The following is a 13,675-nucleotide window of genomic DNA, read 5'->3' on the forward strand; positions in this document are numbered from 1 at the left end:
CAGCCTATTGGGCCAAAGTGTGGGGATCTCATCCTACAAAGTGAATCAATCCTCAAGTCAGTTAGCTAATTGTACAAGCTGTTAGTCGGTATTTCTCCTGTCTGGCTCTCGGGGAAATTGCTGATGTTGCTGAAACCTAAGAGAAGATGAAGACGTGTCTGACACTTTCACTGCCCTCCGGATCAACCATATACACATCACCATGGCAACAGAGACATGAGCCCTCTGCTGCGCATGCACACTGTCCCAGTTTGAAACATATTGTATGGCTCTCACGGAAATACATTTTAAAATAGGTGGCGTTTATGGCTCGCTCAGCCAAAAGGTTCCTGACCCCTGCGACTAGGTAAATAATGTCATTTAAAGTACAAAGAATGCCACATTATTTGGCTTGCCATTCAATGCACTTTCATTTGTGCATCATGTTTAATCTGTCTGCAATTTAAGACTTTTCTTTAAAGTGAACCAGAGACGAAGCACCCTCATGTACTTTACCATATATATCAGTGGGAACATTAGAGAAAACACCTATCCTGCTTTCCGTTTCATTCTTCACTGCTCAGCTTGCTTCTAATCAGCCCTGATAAAATCCCAGACTGAGCATTCAGTCTGGCTTTGCTCTGGAATCTTTAGAGCTGAGTCATTATAGCAGAGCCACAAGGGGGCAGGCTTGGGCTTGAAAAGACATCAGAAAATACAGTCTCAGCTATAATGTTCCTGAGCAAAGCCAGACTGAATGCTGAGTTGGATTTTATCAGGGCTGATTAGACGCAAGCAGAGCAGTGAAGAATGAAACAGAAAGCAGGGTAGGTGTTTTCTCTAATGTTCCCACTGATATATATGGTAAAATACATGAGGGTGCTTAGTCTCTGGTTCTCTTTAAGTGCCGGTGTGTAATACCGTAATTCAAATAGCTAAACTGACTTTTTGGGTGGGAACCCACACTCAGTGGCGTAGCAATAGGGGATGCAGAGATTGCGAACGCACCGGGGCCCTGGAGCTAGAAGGACCCACCTTCATCCATCTTATTAGCCTTTTATTGGCGCTATGCTGGTAATTAGCATCTCTACATGTTCACTGAATAGTGGTAATACTTAACAAGCCATTTTCTTACTCCGATTACACCTCTTTGACACTGCAGCTGTCCTTGGTAGGTTTTGGGGCTCCATATCAATAGAGTGCTTGGCAGTGGCATAACTAAGGAGTGTGAGTTTTACATGGAGCCCCAAAACTAACCGAGGACAGCTGCAGTGTCAGAGAGGTGTAATCAGAGCTTGTTTAGGATTATCACTATAGAATGCACATATAGAGGTGTTCATTATCAGCATAGTACCAATAAAAAGCTAATAAGATGGATGAAGGAGGGCCCCTAGTGGTCCCCTCTTGCCCAAGGGCCCTAGTATGGTCGCAACCTCTGCATCCCCTATTGCTACCTCACTGGTGCTTGTGGCTCCATGTAAAACTTGCACCAGGACCCCAAGCTCCTTAGTTACGCCACTGCCCACACTCCAGGCAATAAGCACATAATTAGCTCTCTCCTTCCTGCAAATTTTCTTGGAACCTGTATTGGGGTGCCAAACTGATGGTTAACAGACTTCAATCAAAATGCACGGTTCAGATGGATGTATTATTTACAAAGGTGTTTTTACACTTGAGAGAACATTGACCAATCCATCCAGATAGGGCAGAGATCATGTTTGTTTGTTTGTTACCCTACAGACAACATTGCTACAGCCATGGTGTGGGAACATCGTGTCACCAGAGAACAGCTGGGAAGCAAAGCATAAAAATGCACCCTGGCATTCATACTTGACGTTACGGTATGGAAGTGCCTGGCATGTGCTGCATGCGGTATTTATGAACCATGAAGTACCACAACATAACACTGTTCAGATTGCACTTTACCAAAATTCCACAAGGCTGCCATCAACAGGATTTGGCTAGCACTTCAAAAGGTAAGGGATCATCTTCCTGTGACCAGAGAGAAAGAAACATGGGAGACACGATGGCTGAGGGGGACACCAGACCAAAGCTGTAGAACGCTTCACTGCCAGGTCCACTTTGTGAAGTAAGTTGCAGCCTATCCTACAACTCCTCACATGCCTTTTTTCCAGTACTGCAGAAAAAGCACAATCTGCAGAACCTGCAAAAAAAAGCTACCTAAATCTGCTCCGGAACTATGCCTGGTACACACCATGCAATTTCCCATCAGATAGATGGGTTGAATCGATTTATTTCTAACTGGTCCAATCTGATCCGTCGATCTGATCGGAAATTGCATGGTGTGTACCAGGCATTATTAGGAATGGCCTAGACAATTCAGGAAGGCTGGAAAATTCCTTTGTTGCACTTGTGGCGAAACTATCTATGTCTTTGAAAACATGGTAATCTCCTCTTTGTTTGGTGTTCTTTTAGCAACAAATGAATGCCAGTATAATCCTATCTATCTGAAAGCGGAATATAACCCTGCATTTCAACTTTGCTCTAAAATATTATTTACAGCATATTATATGCAAAAAGCATTTTTTTTTTACTAGACCAGCATTGGAAGGGTTAAACACAGACGTTTCAAGTTCCGTGGAGAGATATGCAGAAGTTCAGATTGTTACATTCTATGTATCTATTGATAAACAGTTACACACTCTTTGGCAGTCCTCCAAGCTCCTTCTCAGTCAGAGAGATGAGTCACATTAAACACTTAGATACATTTCTGTAAACAAAATGTATCTCTTTTCAGCTTCGGATGCGTCTGCAGAAATCTAAAGGAACTTTAAAGCCCTGTGTAACCCTTCCAATGCTGGTCTAGTAAAAAAAAAAAAAATGCTTTTTGCATATAATATACTGTAAATAATGTTTTAGAGCAAAGTTGAAATGCAGGGTTATATTCCGCTTGAAGTTAAACACATGGTAAACATTGCTACATAGTGTTCAGTTTGTTTGTTTACTGACACTAGTGTGACTCTAGCCTAAAGGGGCCCATACACTGGTCGATGTCAGCCATCGATTCTATCAAATCAATCAATTGATTGGAAATTGATTCTATCGAATCAGCCAATTTCAATCAACTTTATCTATCTGGATGAAAAATCTAGGTCGATCTGCTGCTTGCAGCAGATCGATGGCCCATATGCTGGTAATACATGATGAGATTTTTCAGCAGATTTACTGTCCGATTGATTTTCATTCACTTCTATGAGAAATCGATCAGAAAAACGATCGAAAATCAGATCGGACCTGTCGGAAATTATCTATCGAATAGTCTATCTGCCAAAAAATCTCATGGTGTAAATTCTCAGCAATAGAATTGCATTGGAGCAAATGGTCCAATAATGCATTTAGATCGATTTCCAATAGATTTCATTCTGAAATCTATTGGAAATCTGTTCCTAGTGTCATACATCAGATAGATTCCTGTCAGATTCAACTTGACCGGCATCTGACAGAAGTCTGATGGTTGAATCCGCTGGAAATCTATCAGTGCATGGCCACCTTAATACCATATGAAGCCATAGGACTCTACAATGTTTAAAGGGGGTTGTAACATCCAAAAATAAAAAATGCATTACCGTCAGATCGACAGGTCGAATAAATTTCCATATGTTATGTAAGTAGAGCAAGTATTTATCTACATGTGTTTTTTTTTTAAATAGTATGGCTGACAGCTCCTCTTTAAGGTGACCATACACTATTAGATGACCACCAGATTTGATCATTCGATAGATCCCTCTCAGATCAAATCTGATTAGAGAGGGATCAAATCCTTCCACACACTGTACACAGAGGTTTGTAGTGTTTGCCATGGGACACAGGCAATGGCGAAAAGAGACAGAGGAGCGGCCGGGGCTCTGATGGAGAACAGACATGCGCCAGCGGACAGGTGAGTGTAAGCTCTGCTGCCAACACCACATGTCGTTCATTCTAAAATCAAACTACGCTGCCGCCTCTATCACAACTCGCTGTCGCTTGAGAAACATTCTTTGTCTGGGGCGATCGATTTGATGGATTTCTGCTGAAAATAACATTGATCATAGTTTACAGCATAGCTTTCTAGCAGATTCGATCACAGCGATCAATGCTGTTGGATATCAATGGGAAGAATCATGTATGGCCACCTTTAGCCAAAGAGATCAGCAAGAGTGCCAGGCAACTGGTATTGTTTAAAAGGAAATAATTATGACAGCCACTATATGCTTATCCTTTCAGGTGGCCTTTCCGGCCATCCGATTCAATAATAATCAAGTTGGATGAAAATCAGTGCCACAACAAGTATGCCCAATTGACGATTCAACCGATGTTGGGCCTGTCGAAAGCATTGATCGGACATGCTGGGAAATCTCAGGCCAGTGTGGTCGATTGGGTGCACGTGGGTAATGGCGTGCAATATCACAACCGACCAATGTGACAAAACCCCCAGCCAAATGTTATATGTGCCCATGGATGAAATACTTTCCGTCTGTTGCCGCCGAGTGTCTGCTGTGCTTTTGCATTTGTTCCCCACGTGGCGCGAGAGTATAGCAATGGTGCGTATGTGACATCACACATGCTATGCACCCACAGCACATGGGGAGCATATGTGGAAGCACGGCAGGCACTCAGCGGCAGCGAACAGGCAAAGTATTTCATGCACAGGCACCAGGGGGAACATATAACATTTGCGGGGACAGCGACCAGGGGAGAGATCACGTGGCCTATTCCTGAAAGATTTCATGCTGAAATTGATTGGGAATTGGCCGGTGGTGTATTGGCAGCCAACAGATCTCTCTCTGATCAGATTCGATCATGTCCGGGGTCCCCTCCGTAGCAGCTGCCGTCGTTGGGAGCAAGACCGCAAGCGGCGCACATGCGCAGTAGCCACCGCTACGGAGTGCACCCCGGGTGACCCGCTGAGAGCGGAGCTGCAGCGAGAGACACATAAGCTTCCAGGTGCTGGAGGCAGCCATAGGTAAAAATAAAATGTTTATTATTTTGCCTGGGGTTTCCTTTAAGAATGTTTGGATTATGACCATTTTGACTGCGGTTCTGACCACTAGTATGCACGTCTATGACAGCAATAGACATAAACGTAGACATTAGAGATTGTCGATGATACGCAGTTGATTCCGGCTTGTATGCAAATTGAATACAAATTTTAGGCAGCCTTGATTTGTGCTAATCAAAATAAGCAGGGTATACATTTGAATGGCCCAAACGGCATACAATGAAATTAGCATGCAAGGCAAAATTATGGCTCTCTCTAGTATGCACGTGAGTGCTTCAGTACACTGGAAGCAGATGAAATGCTGACTTCAATTTATACAGATTAAAGGTGGCCATACACTGGTCCATTTGCCATCAGATCGGCCAACAGATAGATCCCTTTCTGATCGAATCTGATCAGAGAGGGATCGTATGGCCGCCTTTACTGCGAACAGATTGTGATTCGATTCACCATCTGTGAAGCTGCCGCCGCCTCCCCCTGCATACATTACTTGATCCAGCTGGCGCGAGTCCCCCGGTCTCCGCTGTCTTCTAATCCGCACTCAGCTCCAGCTTCACTTTACTTCCTGTCCGGGGAAGTTTAAACAGTAGAGGGCGCGCTACTGTTTAAACTTCCTGTCGGGACAGGAAGAAGTGAAGCATGCCGGAGCCCAGCGGAGAAGGAGCAGCGGGGACAGAGGATACGTGCCGGCCGGATCAGGTAATGTATTGCCGCTAGCGTCGGTCATCAGACATTTGAACGCCGCTATGAACGCACTCCCGACCCGCCGGCGATTGAGCGAAATCTTCCACGCGGACAGATTGATGGGAACGATCGTTTTTGGATGAAAATCGATCGTTCGGTCAGCGTTTGCGCAACGATTTCACAGCAGATTTGATCAGTGATCGAATCTGCTGAATATCGGCAGGAAATAGTATAGGTGTATGGGCCCCTTAAGATATACTCCCAGAGATAGTTGTGTATAACCTTTATGTCAAAACATAGCAGCACAACAAAAGAAGTTAAATACTGGATTCATGAAGACTTATTTTAGAAGGAAGCAAAAGGGCAGTAACTGCAGAAATCAAGAGCAATCATCTGACTACAGTAGACTTGAGTTTGTATTGCTTTGCATGGGTTCAATGCAGCTTACTCAGTCTATGCATTACCCTACCTTATGAAATAAGTCAGAAGCCATAAGAGGCGTATTGCTTCTAGAAAATGTAATTCCCCATAGGGGAATCACCAGATTTCTCATTTGACCCCGCTTAGATCAGTTCCAACAGTCTGAGTCCAGTTGCAAGGGAGAGCAGTTGCTGCAGGCATTTAATCCTCACAGAGGTTAAATTGGATGATTTCTATTAAAAGAGCACTGAAAACAAACTGGTGCATCACTGGATATCAAGGCCAGTCAGTGATTCTTAAAGCAGACAACTTCAGGGTTCACTTGTGTGCATCTTTTCAAGGCAAATGGCCCAAAAATTAGCGAGCCTGTTATCACGATTAGCACAGAAGTCTGTAAAGTCCTTGAGAAGACGATCAGCAAATCGCTCATCACCTATGCCAGTGCAGCGCCAGGTCTTGGTCAGCATAGTGTTGTACGCCCAATTGTAGCCTACCCTTTCTTCACCAAACAGGCTCTGAGTTGAGGAGCTGGTGGAATTTCTTCTGCGCCTTTGCTGACCTGAGGTATATTTTCTTTTGGAATATGGCAGCTGTAAAAATACGGTACCTAGGAAACATAAAAACAGTCTAAGAAAACTGAACTTACGTTGACTAGAGAATTCCATGAAACACTATTTTGTTAAAGCAAATCTGTAGTGTCTTTAAAAAAAATAAAGACTATATACTTAAGCCTCATCTACATGGGTAGATGAGGCTGCGATCCGGCGGCTCGATTAGCCGCCAGATCGCCTCTTCCGCGTGCCCGCCGCATTCGATTCCCCGCTCGTCCCCGCCGGCGCCGCTTATCTTCCACTCAATTCCCTGCCATTGTCCCCTCGCGGGGAGCGAGCAGGGAATCGGCGGTGCGGAGATCCGTCCTGTCGGATCTTATCAATCGAGCCGCTGGTGCGGCTCGATTGATAAGGAGCATCGCGGCCGCATCTACTCGTGTAGATGCGGCTTTACACCTACAGGGGGAAGGCTCTGGATCCTAAAGAGCCTTCCCTGTCTTCTATTGGTGTAATTGTTCCATCACTGTGCCCCGTTCAAACTTGCCACCTCCAGGGAAACACGTGTCCCCAAGTGCTTCAGAAGACAAGCAGCTCCGTAATACACAAGCGCGAGCCACTTGTCTTCGGAAGCACTCAGGGATAGAAGTGCTTCCATGGATCCCCGAAAAGGTATACTTGACCAGCTGGTCAAATACCTGGAACAGGGGGCCGAGAGAGGAGAGGGAAGGCACTATATAATCCAGAGCCTTCCCTCTCCATAAGCGAGTATCTGTTTTTTTTTATTTGAAAAAAACAAAAACGTCCGCAGCCGCATCCCCACCGGCTTGGAGACAGGGATAGCGGAATCCAAGCAGGTTTTGTATACAACAACCAGCCACCGATTTCTGTGATTGGCTGGTTGTTGAATACTGGGTACCATGTACAGTACAGCACCAGTATCTGTACCAGTTTATACAGTATAGCACCAGTACACACAGTATAAAAATGTCCAACAGTCAAGAGGGGTAGTCTTATAGGGCGAGTATATCCCAAAATGTAGATTTTAACTGGAAAAGTTGGGGGTAGTCTTATACGCCGGAATATACGGTACATAGATGGGTTTATTTCTGTAGTCTTATAAATGACTGAGAGGGCAATGCAAAAAGCAACACACCGTTTTGGGTTTTTATATTGTGGTGAAACCCCTCCCACAGTGTGATGTCAGGACCATAGTTTCCTGTCTGTGAACCTCATTGCATTGTGGGAAATAGCAGTTTACAGCTGTTTCCAACTGCCAAAACAGCAAGCAGCATCTCCTTCCAGTGACAACACCTGCCAGCAGTAAAAATGTCACCATGTAATAAATGTCAGAATGTAAATCGGGGAGAGGAAAGATTTTACAATGAGCAAACACTGACTAAATCATTTCTACATTATTACTGTAAAATGAAGCACTTTTTTTATTACATTATTTTCACTGGAGTTCCCTTTTGAAGCCTTGCTGTCTCCCTGGGTGGCTCTAGTCCCCAGTAATTCAGCCTGAAAGCCTGGCGGAGTCGCGCTTTGTCACGCATGCACAGCCCGGCAGGTTCCCCTGTCTCACTCCAGCCACTGGGAGGTTAAATTGGCTGATTTCTATTAAAGGAGCACTGAAAACAAACTGGTACATCACTGGATATCAGTCATGCACCAGTTTGTGAATTTTTTTAAAACAGACAACTTGAGGGTTCACTTGTGTGCATCTTTTCAAGGCAACTGGCCCAACAATTTGCGAGTCTGTTATCACGATTAGCACAGAAGTCTGTAAAGTCCTTGAGAAAATGATCAGTAAATTGCTCATCACCTTCTCGTCTCAGGTTCCCTTTAAACAAATTAAATAAAAATTATATTTGTCATTTTTTTTTTAACCCAACACTCCAAGTTTATGTCAAAAGAATAGGTAAAAATGCCATAAAACCTTCAGGTATTTTAAAGTTATCAGTAGTGATAAAAAATAAGTAGGATATAGTTTGTTGTGCATCACGAAAGTACAGACAACAAGTATCAGCTATGCTTATACAATCATGTTGGGATAATACATAGAATAATGCAGAACATCACATTTAGGGAAAACAGAATTGAGAGAGAGATGTTAGAGGTTTGATTGTTTACAGGTTAAACGTGTTGTCAAGCTTTACAACAGTGCCAAGTGTTCATAAACAACAGCATTAACATTTTGTACCCAATTAGAGTAAGTTGGGAAATGTTGGCTGTATTCAAATCTTGGTTAGACTTTTCTTCGGTACGTGAAGGGCTTGAAATAGGAAAGCTTTAGTGTATTTACGCAATCTGCTTTTAGATCAGATTTCTGATAAACAAATTTTAGGGTCACATCACTCAAGTAAGAACAAACACATAGCATTACATTAGCAAGAGCTTTTAAAATCTTAAGTGCTTAGTAAAAGCTCTTGCAGTGTGAACCAGCCCTAAGAGCTGGGACATGTGAGAGTGATTTTGGGCAAGTTTTTTGATGCTCCACCAATCGCCGGCACTTTCAAAAATGCTTTGCTAGCGCAAGTCAGTGATGTGGAGCCCACTAGAACACTTGCGGTTTTGGAAATCAAAAATGCAGGACATGCAGCATTTTGTGAGCATTTGGGCTTCAAAACATAGTATATGAGTTGCCTTAATCCCCAACAAAATGCTGACACAAAGCGCTAGCACTTTGCTATTTCTAGTGTGCCCATGGCCTTAGGTAGGATAACAAAGGCAACTCCAACTACAAGGCATGTTATGTAAGGCCTCTTTTTCACTGAGGGTACGTTTCCAGTTGAGCGGCGCGATTTGCTCGCGGAAACCGCGTCAACGAATCCGCATGCGGTTGCGGATTCGTTGACGTGTCCATGCGGATTTTCACGCGGAATCGCCCGCGGTTTTAACGACGCGATTTTAACCATGTCAATGCCGGCAAGCATTGACATGGGTTTTTAGACGAAATCGCACGCGGAAACGCCGGGAAAACCGCAAGACTAAAGAGCTTGCGGTTTTCCTATTTAGTTACATTACCGACGATTCGCGTGCGGGTGTGCGGCGTGCGAATTCGGATAACTGTTGTGCAGATTTTTCCTGCACAAGAAAACGCAACGTTTTCCTGACAAGTGGACACAGGCTCCTTCACTTTTATTGGTTATGCGAATTTGCATGCGACGAACGCATGCGAATTCGCGTTAGTGGAAACGTACCCTGACAGTTGAACTGTGTACTCAGCAGTTACCAGGCAGCAGCAAGCAGTTGTGAGAGTTCTTTCACTGCCTATAAACTGTCCATGGAAAAGAGGCCTAAGAGAGGTTACATAGGCACCCTGCATAAGATCTAAACAACTTGAGGCATGTCTTAAACTGGTGAATAATGATGTTTATTTACTAGGTGGGAGTGTGCCGGTTAGGCCTGATTCGCTGCATCTGGGCCAGGGTGGCTTGCCATCATAGATGAAATAATGAATTCTTAACTAAACGCCCGGCGGATCGCTCAAGACCAGTCTTATCACCCAAACGACAGTCTGTACACATGCCCGATTTTGAGTGCGGACGACTGGACGACGAGACGTTCAAACTACCCGTCGTTCGCAAAAGTCCGACCTGTGTATGGGCCTTAAATCTAAAGGAAAATATCAAGACATCTGTCTACGAACTGAATCTCAATAAGAGTGGGTAATTTGGGAAAGACAACGATCTCAACCCATTAGCAATTTCAATAGCATTATCTTGTTTGAGCTAAGTGCGCTGCTTTTGATCTCAGCCAGCAGCACTCATTGTGCTGTAAATTCTTGGATTGCTTTGATCTCTCTCTACTAGCAGAAGATTTTGAAACAGAAAGCAGAAGTCCTCTGTTATTGTTTTAAACTGTCCCCTAGTGACAAGTGACTATAAATACACATTACAGCAGTACTTGTTAGAAGCAGAAATGTAACACATAAGAAATTAAGAAAGGTGCTACAATAAATTGGCCTGGAGCATTTGTAAGCCCATAAATAAACTGGCTACTAATGGATATGCAGGCCTCAGCATTAGCATAGCTCATATACTTTATTAACACAGTGACTGTCCATTTATCAAACAACTTAGGTGGTGCCATCAGTCCTCTAAGCCAGTGCATTTGTGCTTGACCAGTGTGTGTGTGGTATGCGTGCTTAGTGTACTTGATATGTTGAGCTGGCCAGCTATGTGTCTCTTGTGGCTCCGCCACTTGCTCCTGTTTTTAATTTCTTTTATCACTCACGTTTGGTATCAATAAAGTATCTATCAATTTTGCGTGATACCATTTTTTCATAAATTGCTTCTAAAGGGTTAAAAACACGTAATTCGACCAAAGACTACTATTGCTCAGGGGGTTGTGAAACCTAAGGCTGACCCTATATGGAGGAATGGGCTAAAATTCCTCCAAGCTGATGTGCAGGACTGATCAGCAATTTCTGCAAATGTCAAACTGTAGTTATTACTGTAAGATGGTATCACACCAAATAGCGCAGGATTCACTTTTGCCACGTTATTGGATAATGTCTTAGTTAAATACATGACTGAATATAATCATTTGTTTCACTTGTTTTAGGCCTCTTTTCCACCGGCAAATGAACTGTGTGCTCAGCAAGCAGTTACCAAGCAGCAGTGAGCAGTTACCAGGCAGCGACAAGCAGTTGACAGGCAGCAGCGAGCAATTGTGAGAGTTTGAGAGGCATTTCACTGCCTATCAACTGCCCGTGGAAAAGAGGCCTAACTAGGTTTCATTCCTTTGGTTTTATTACTTGGAAAAATCAGCTGATGTTTTTGGTCTCATTCATATAAAAATAAAGACATTTTAAAGGGTTCACTAATAGGGGTGTTAAATAAGATGTAAATCATTTAATCTTGCATTCAAATTACATGTAAACATTATGCAGCTTGAACTTGGACCAATACAATTTATCAGGAAGTTATTCTGCTTGGTTGTTTTAAGCTGCATATCATTTACATGAAATCTGAATGCAAGAAAAAATTATTAGCATCTCATTGAGGCCTCTTTTCCACGGACAGCTGATAGGCAGTGAAATGCCTCTCAAACTCTCACAACTGCTTGCTGCTGCCTGGTAACTGCTTACTGCTGCCTGGTAACTGCTTGCTGAGCACACAGTTCAACTGTCCATGGAAATGAAGCCTTAGGCCTCTTTCAGTCCAGCGACTGACAGGCCGTGAAATCACTGCCTGTCAGCTGTTCTCCTGCACCAGCCAGGCACTTGTGAGTGCTCGGTACAGGCATCACACAGGTGGCCCCCAAAGGAGTCAGATCTAAATGCGGTCAGAGCACCCCGAATAGCACCGGTGGGCTGTAGATGGGACACTGAACTGCTCAGCAAGCACGCAGTTCAGCCTCCGATCTGAAAGAGGCCTTAGAAATTCAGCCTTTAAAGAAGAAAAAAAAATGATATGGGACTCCAGAAATGTTCTATTTATCATTAGTACTACATATCACAGTACAAAAATACAATTCGTTATCGCCCAAGTGTATTTTCAGTTCTGGTGTACGTAAAGTGTACCAGAGCTGTGGGAAATAGAAAATGTAATACTTAACCGCAGCTTCCTCCAGTAGCATGAACACTTGTGAGTCCAACGCCATCCTCCCGCGGTCTGCCGTTCAGTCGCGAACAGCCCTGGTAATAGGCTCAGTCGAGTCCAGTCTGGGTCTTCTGTGCATGCGTGGCCCTCCCGCGCATGCGCAGTAGACCCAGACTGACGCGACTGAGACAGTTACCGGGGCTGATCGCAGTTGAACGGCAGAAGGATGGCCTGGGACTCACCAGTGTTTATGCTCAAGGAAGCTGCGGGTAAGTATCAAATTTTCTATTTCCCACAGCTTACTTTAAAGGGAACCTTAACAGAGGGATATGGAGGTTTCCTTTTAAACAATACCAGTTGCCTGGCTTCCTGCTGATCTTTTTGGCTGCAGCAATGGCTGAATCACACACTTGAAACAAGCATGCAGCCAATCCAGTCTGACTTCAGTCAGAGGACCTGATCTGCATGCTTGTTGAGGGGCTGTAGCTAAAAGTACTAGAGACACAGGATCAGCAGGAGAATCAGACAACTGGTATTATTTTAAAAGGAAAAATCCATATCCTTCTCAGTTTAGGTTCCCTTTAAAAGTATTTTATTTTTTACTACTGCTTAAAATACATTTAATAAAAAGTATTCAAAACTATCCATTCCATGCACATGTGGCACAAAGGAGAAAGATATTAGAAAAATATAAACCATGTATTAGTCTACACAAGATGTACCTGTCACATGTATGTACTGTGGTTTATTCTCTGATGGGAAATTGAAAGCAGATGCAGAATATTTATCCTGAATGAAGCCAAACCTAAAAATGGATAAAAAAAACAAATGAAAGTCAAGAAAATGATATAAAAATGTATACAGAAGATCAATACCGTATATACTCGCATATACGCCGAATTTTTGACCCCAAAAAAGTGGACCAAAAGTGGGGGTCTCGGCATATATGCGAGTCATGATGCTAAAGCGTCCCCCCTCGCTCTGGTATGTGCCCCCTCCACTGGAGCGGTACATGTAAAAAGTGTGTTTTCCCACCTGTGGTATCTGCGTCCACTCAGTGGAGCGGATTCCTCCCTGAATCTCCCCCCACGATTTGCATAGCTTTCACAGTGGAGCTTTCTGTACTCACTGGTCCAGTCCTGAGCCCCCGTAATGGTGTAGAGGACTGCTGAGTTCCAGCGTCACATGTCTGGGGCCCGTAATGCTGTCTGCGGGTAGAGGAGAGCGGAGTATCAGCATTACATGTCCGGGGATTCCCTTCTTCTCTGACACTCTCATATCTATGACGCCAACTAGTGGTGTCTTAAGACACAGAGAAGAAGGGAATCCCCTGACATGTGATGCTGATACACAGCTCTCCTCTACCCGCAGACAGCATTACGGGGCCCCGAACATGTGACGCTGGCACTCGGCACTCCTCTAACTACCGACACCATAACAGGGGCCACGTCAGCCTGGACTGGTACGTGAACACTCCACTGCAGAAAGATCTGCAA

General features: G+C 44.0%; 1 protein-coding gene across 5 annotated transcripts in view; it reads right to left on the bottom strand.

Moving 5' to 3' along the window:
• Positions 1-6,258: 6,258 nt before the first annotated feature.
• DEPDC5 (DEP domain containing 5, GATOR1 subcomplex subunit) overlaps positions 6,259-13,675 on the bottom strand; it is an 88,708-nt gene continuing 81,291 nt past the window's right edge. For all 5 annotated transcript variants that reach the window (XM_068238402.1, XM_068238407.1, XM_068238411.1 and 2 more), the window contains 2 exons: positions 12,902-12,984; positions 6,259-6,689 (listed from right to left, as the gene is read on the bottom strand). In XM_068238402.1, coding sequence (XP_068094503.1) covers positions 6,394-6,689; positions 12,902-12,984 — 379 coding nt within the window. In that variant the 3' untranslated portion in view covers positions 6,259-6,393. The remainder of the gene's footprint in view (positions 6,690-12,901; positions 12,985-13,675) is intronic.

The sequence above is a fragment of the Hyperolius riggenbachi genome, chromosome 1 (assembly GCF_040937935.1).
Source record: "Hyperolius riggenbachi isolate aHypRig1 chromosome 1, aHypRig1.pri, whole genome shotgun sequence".
Classification (NCBI taxonomy): Eukaryota; Metazoa; Chordata; class Amphibia; order Anura; family Hyperoliidae; genus Hyperolius; species Hyperolius riggenbachi.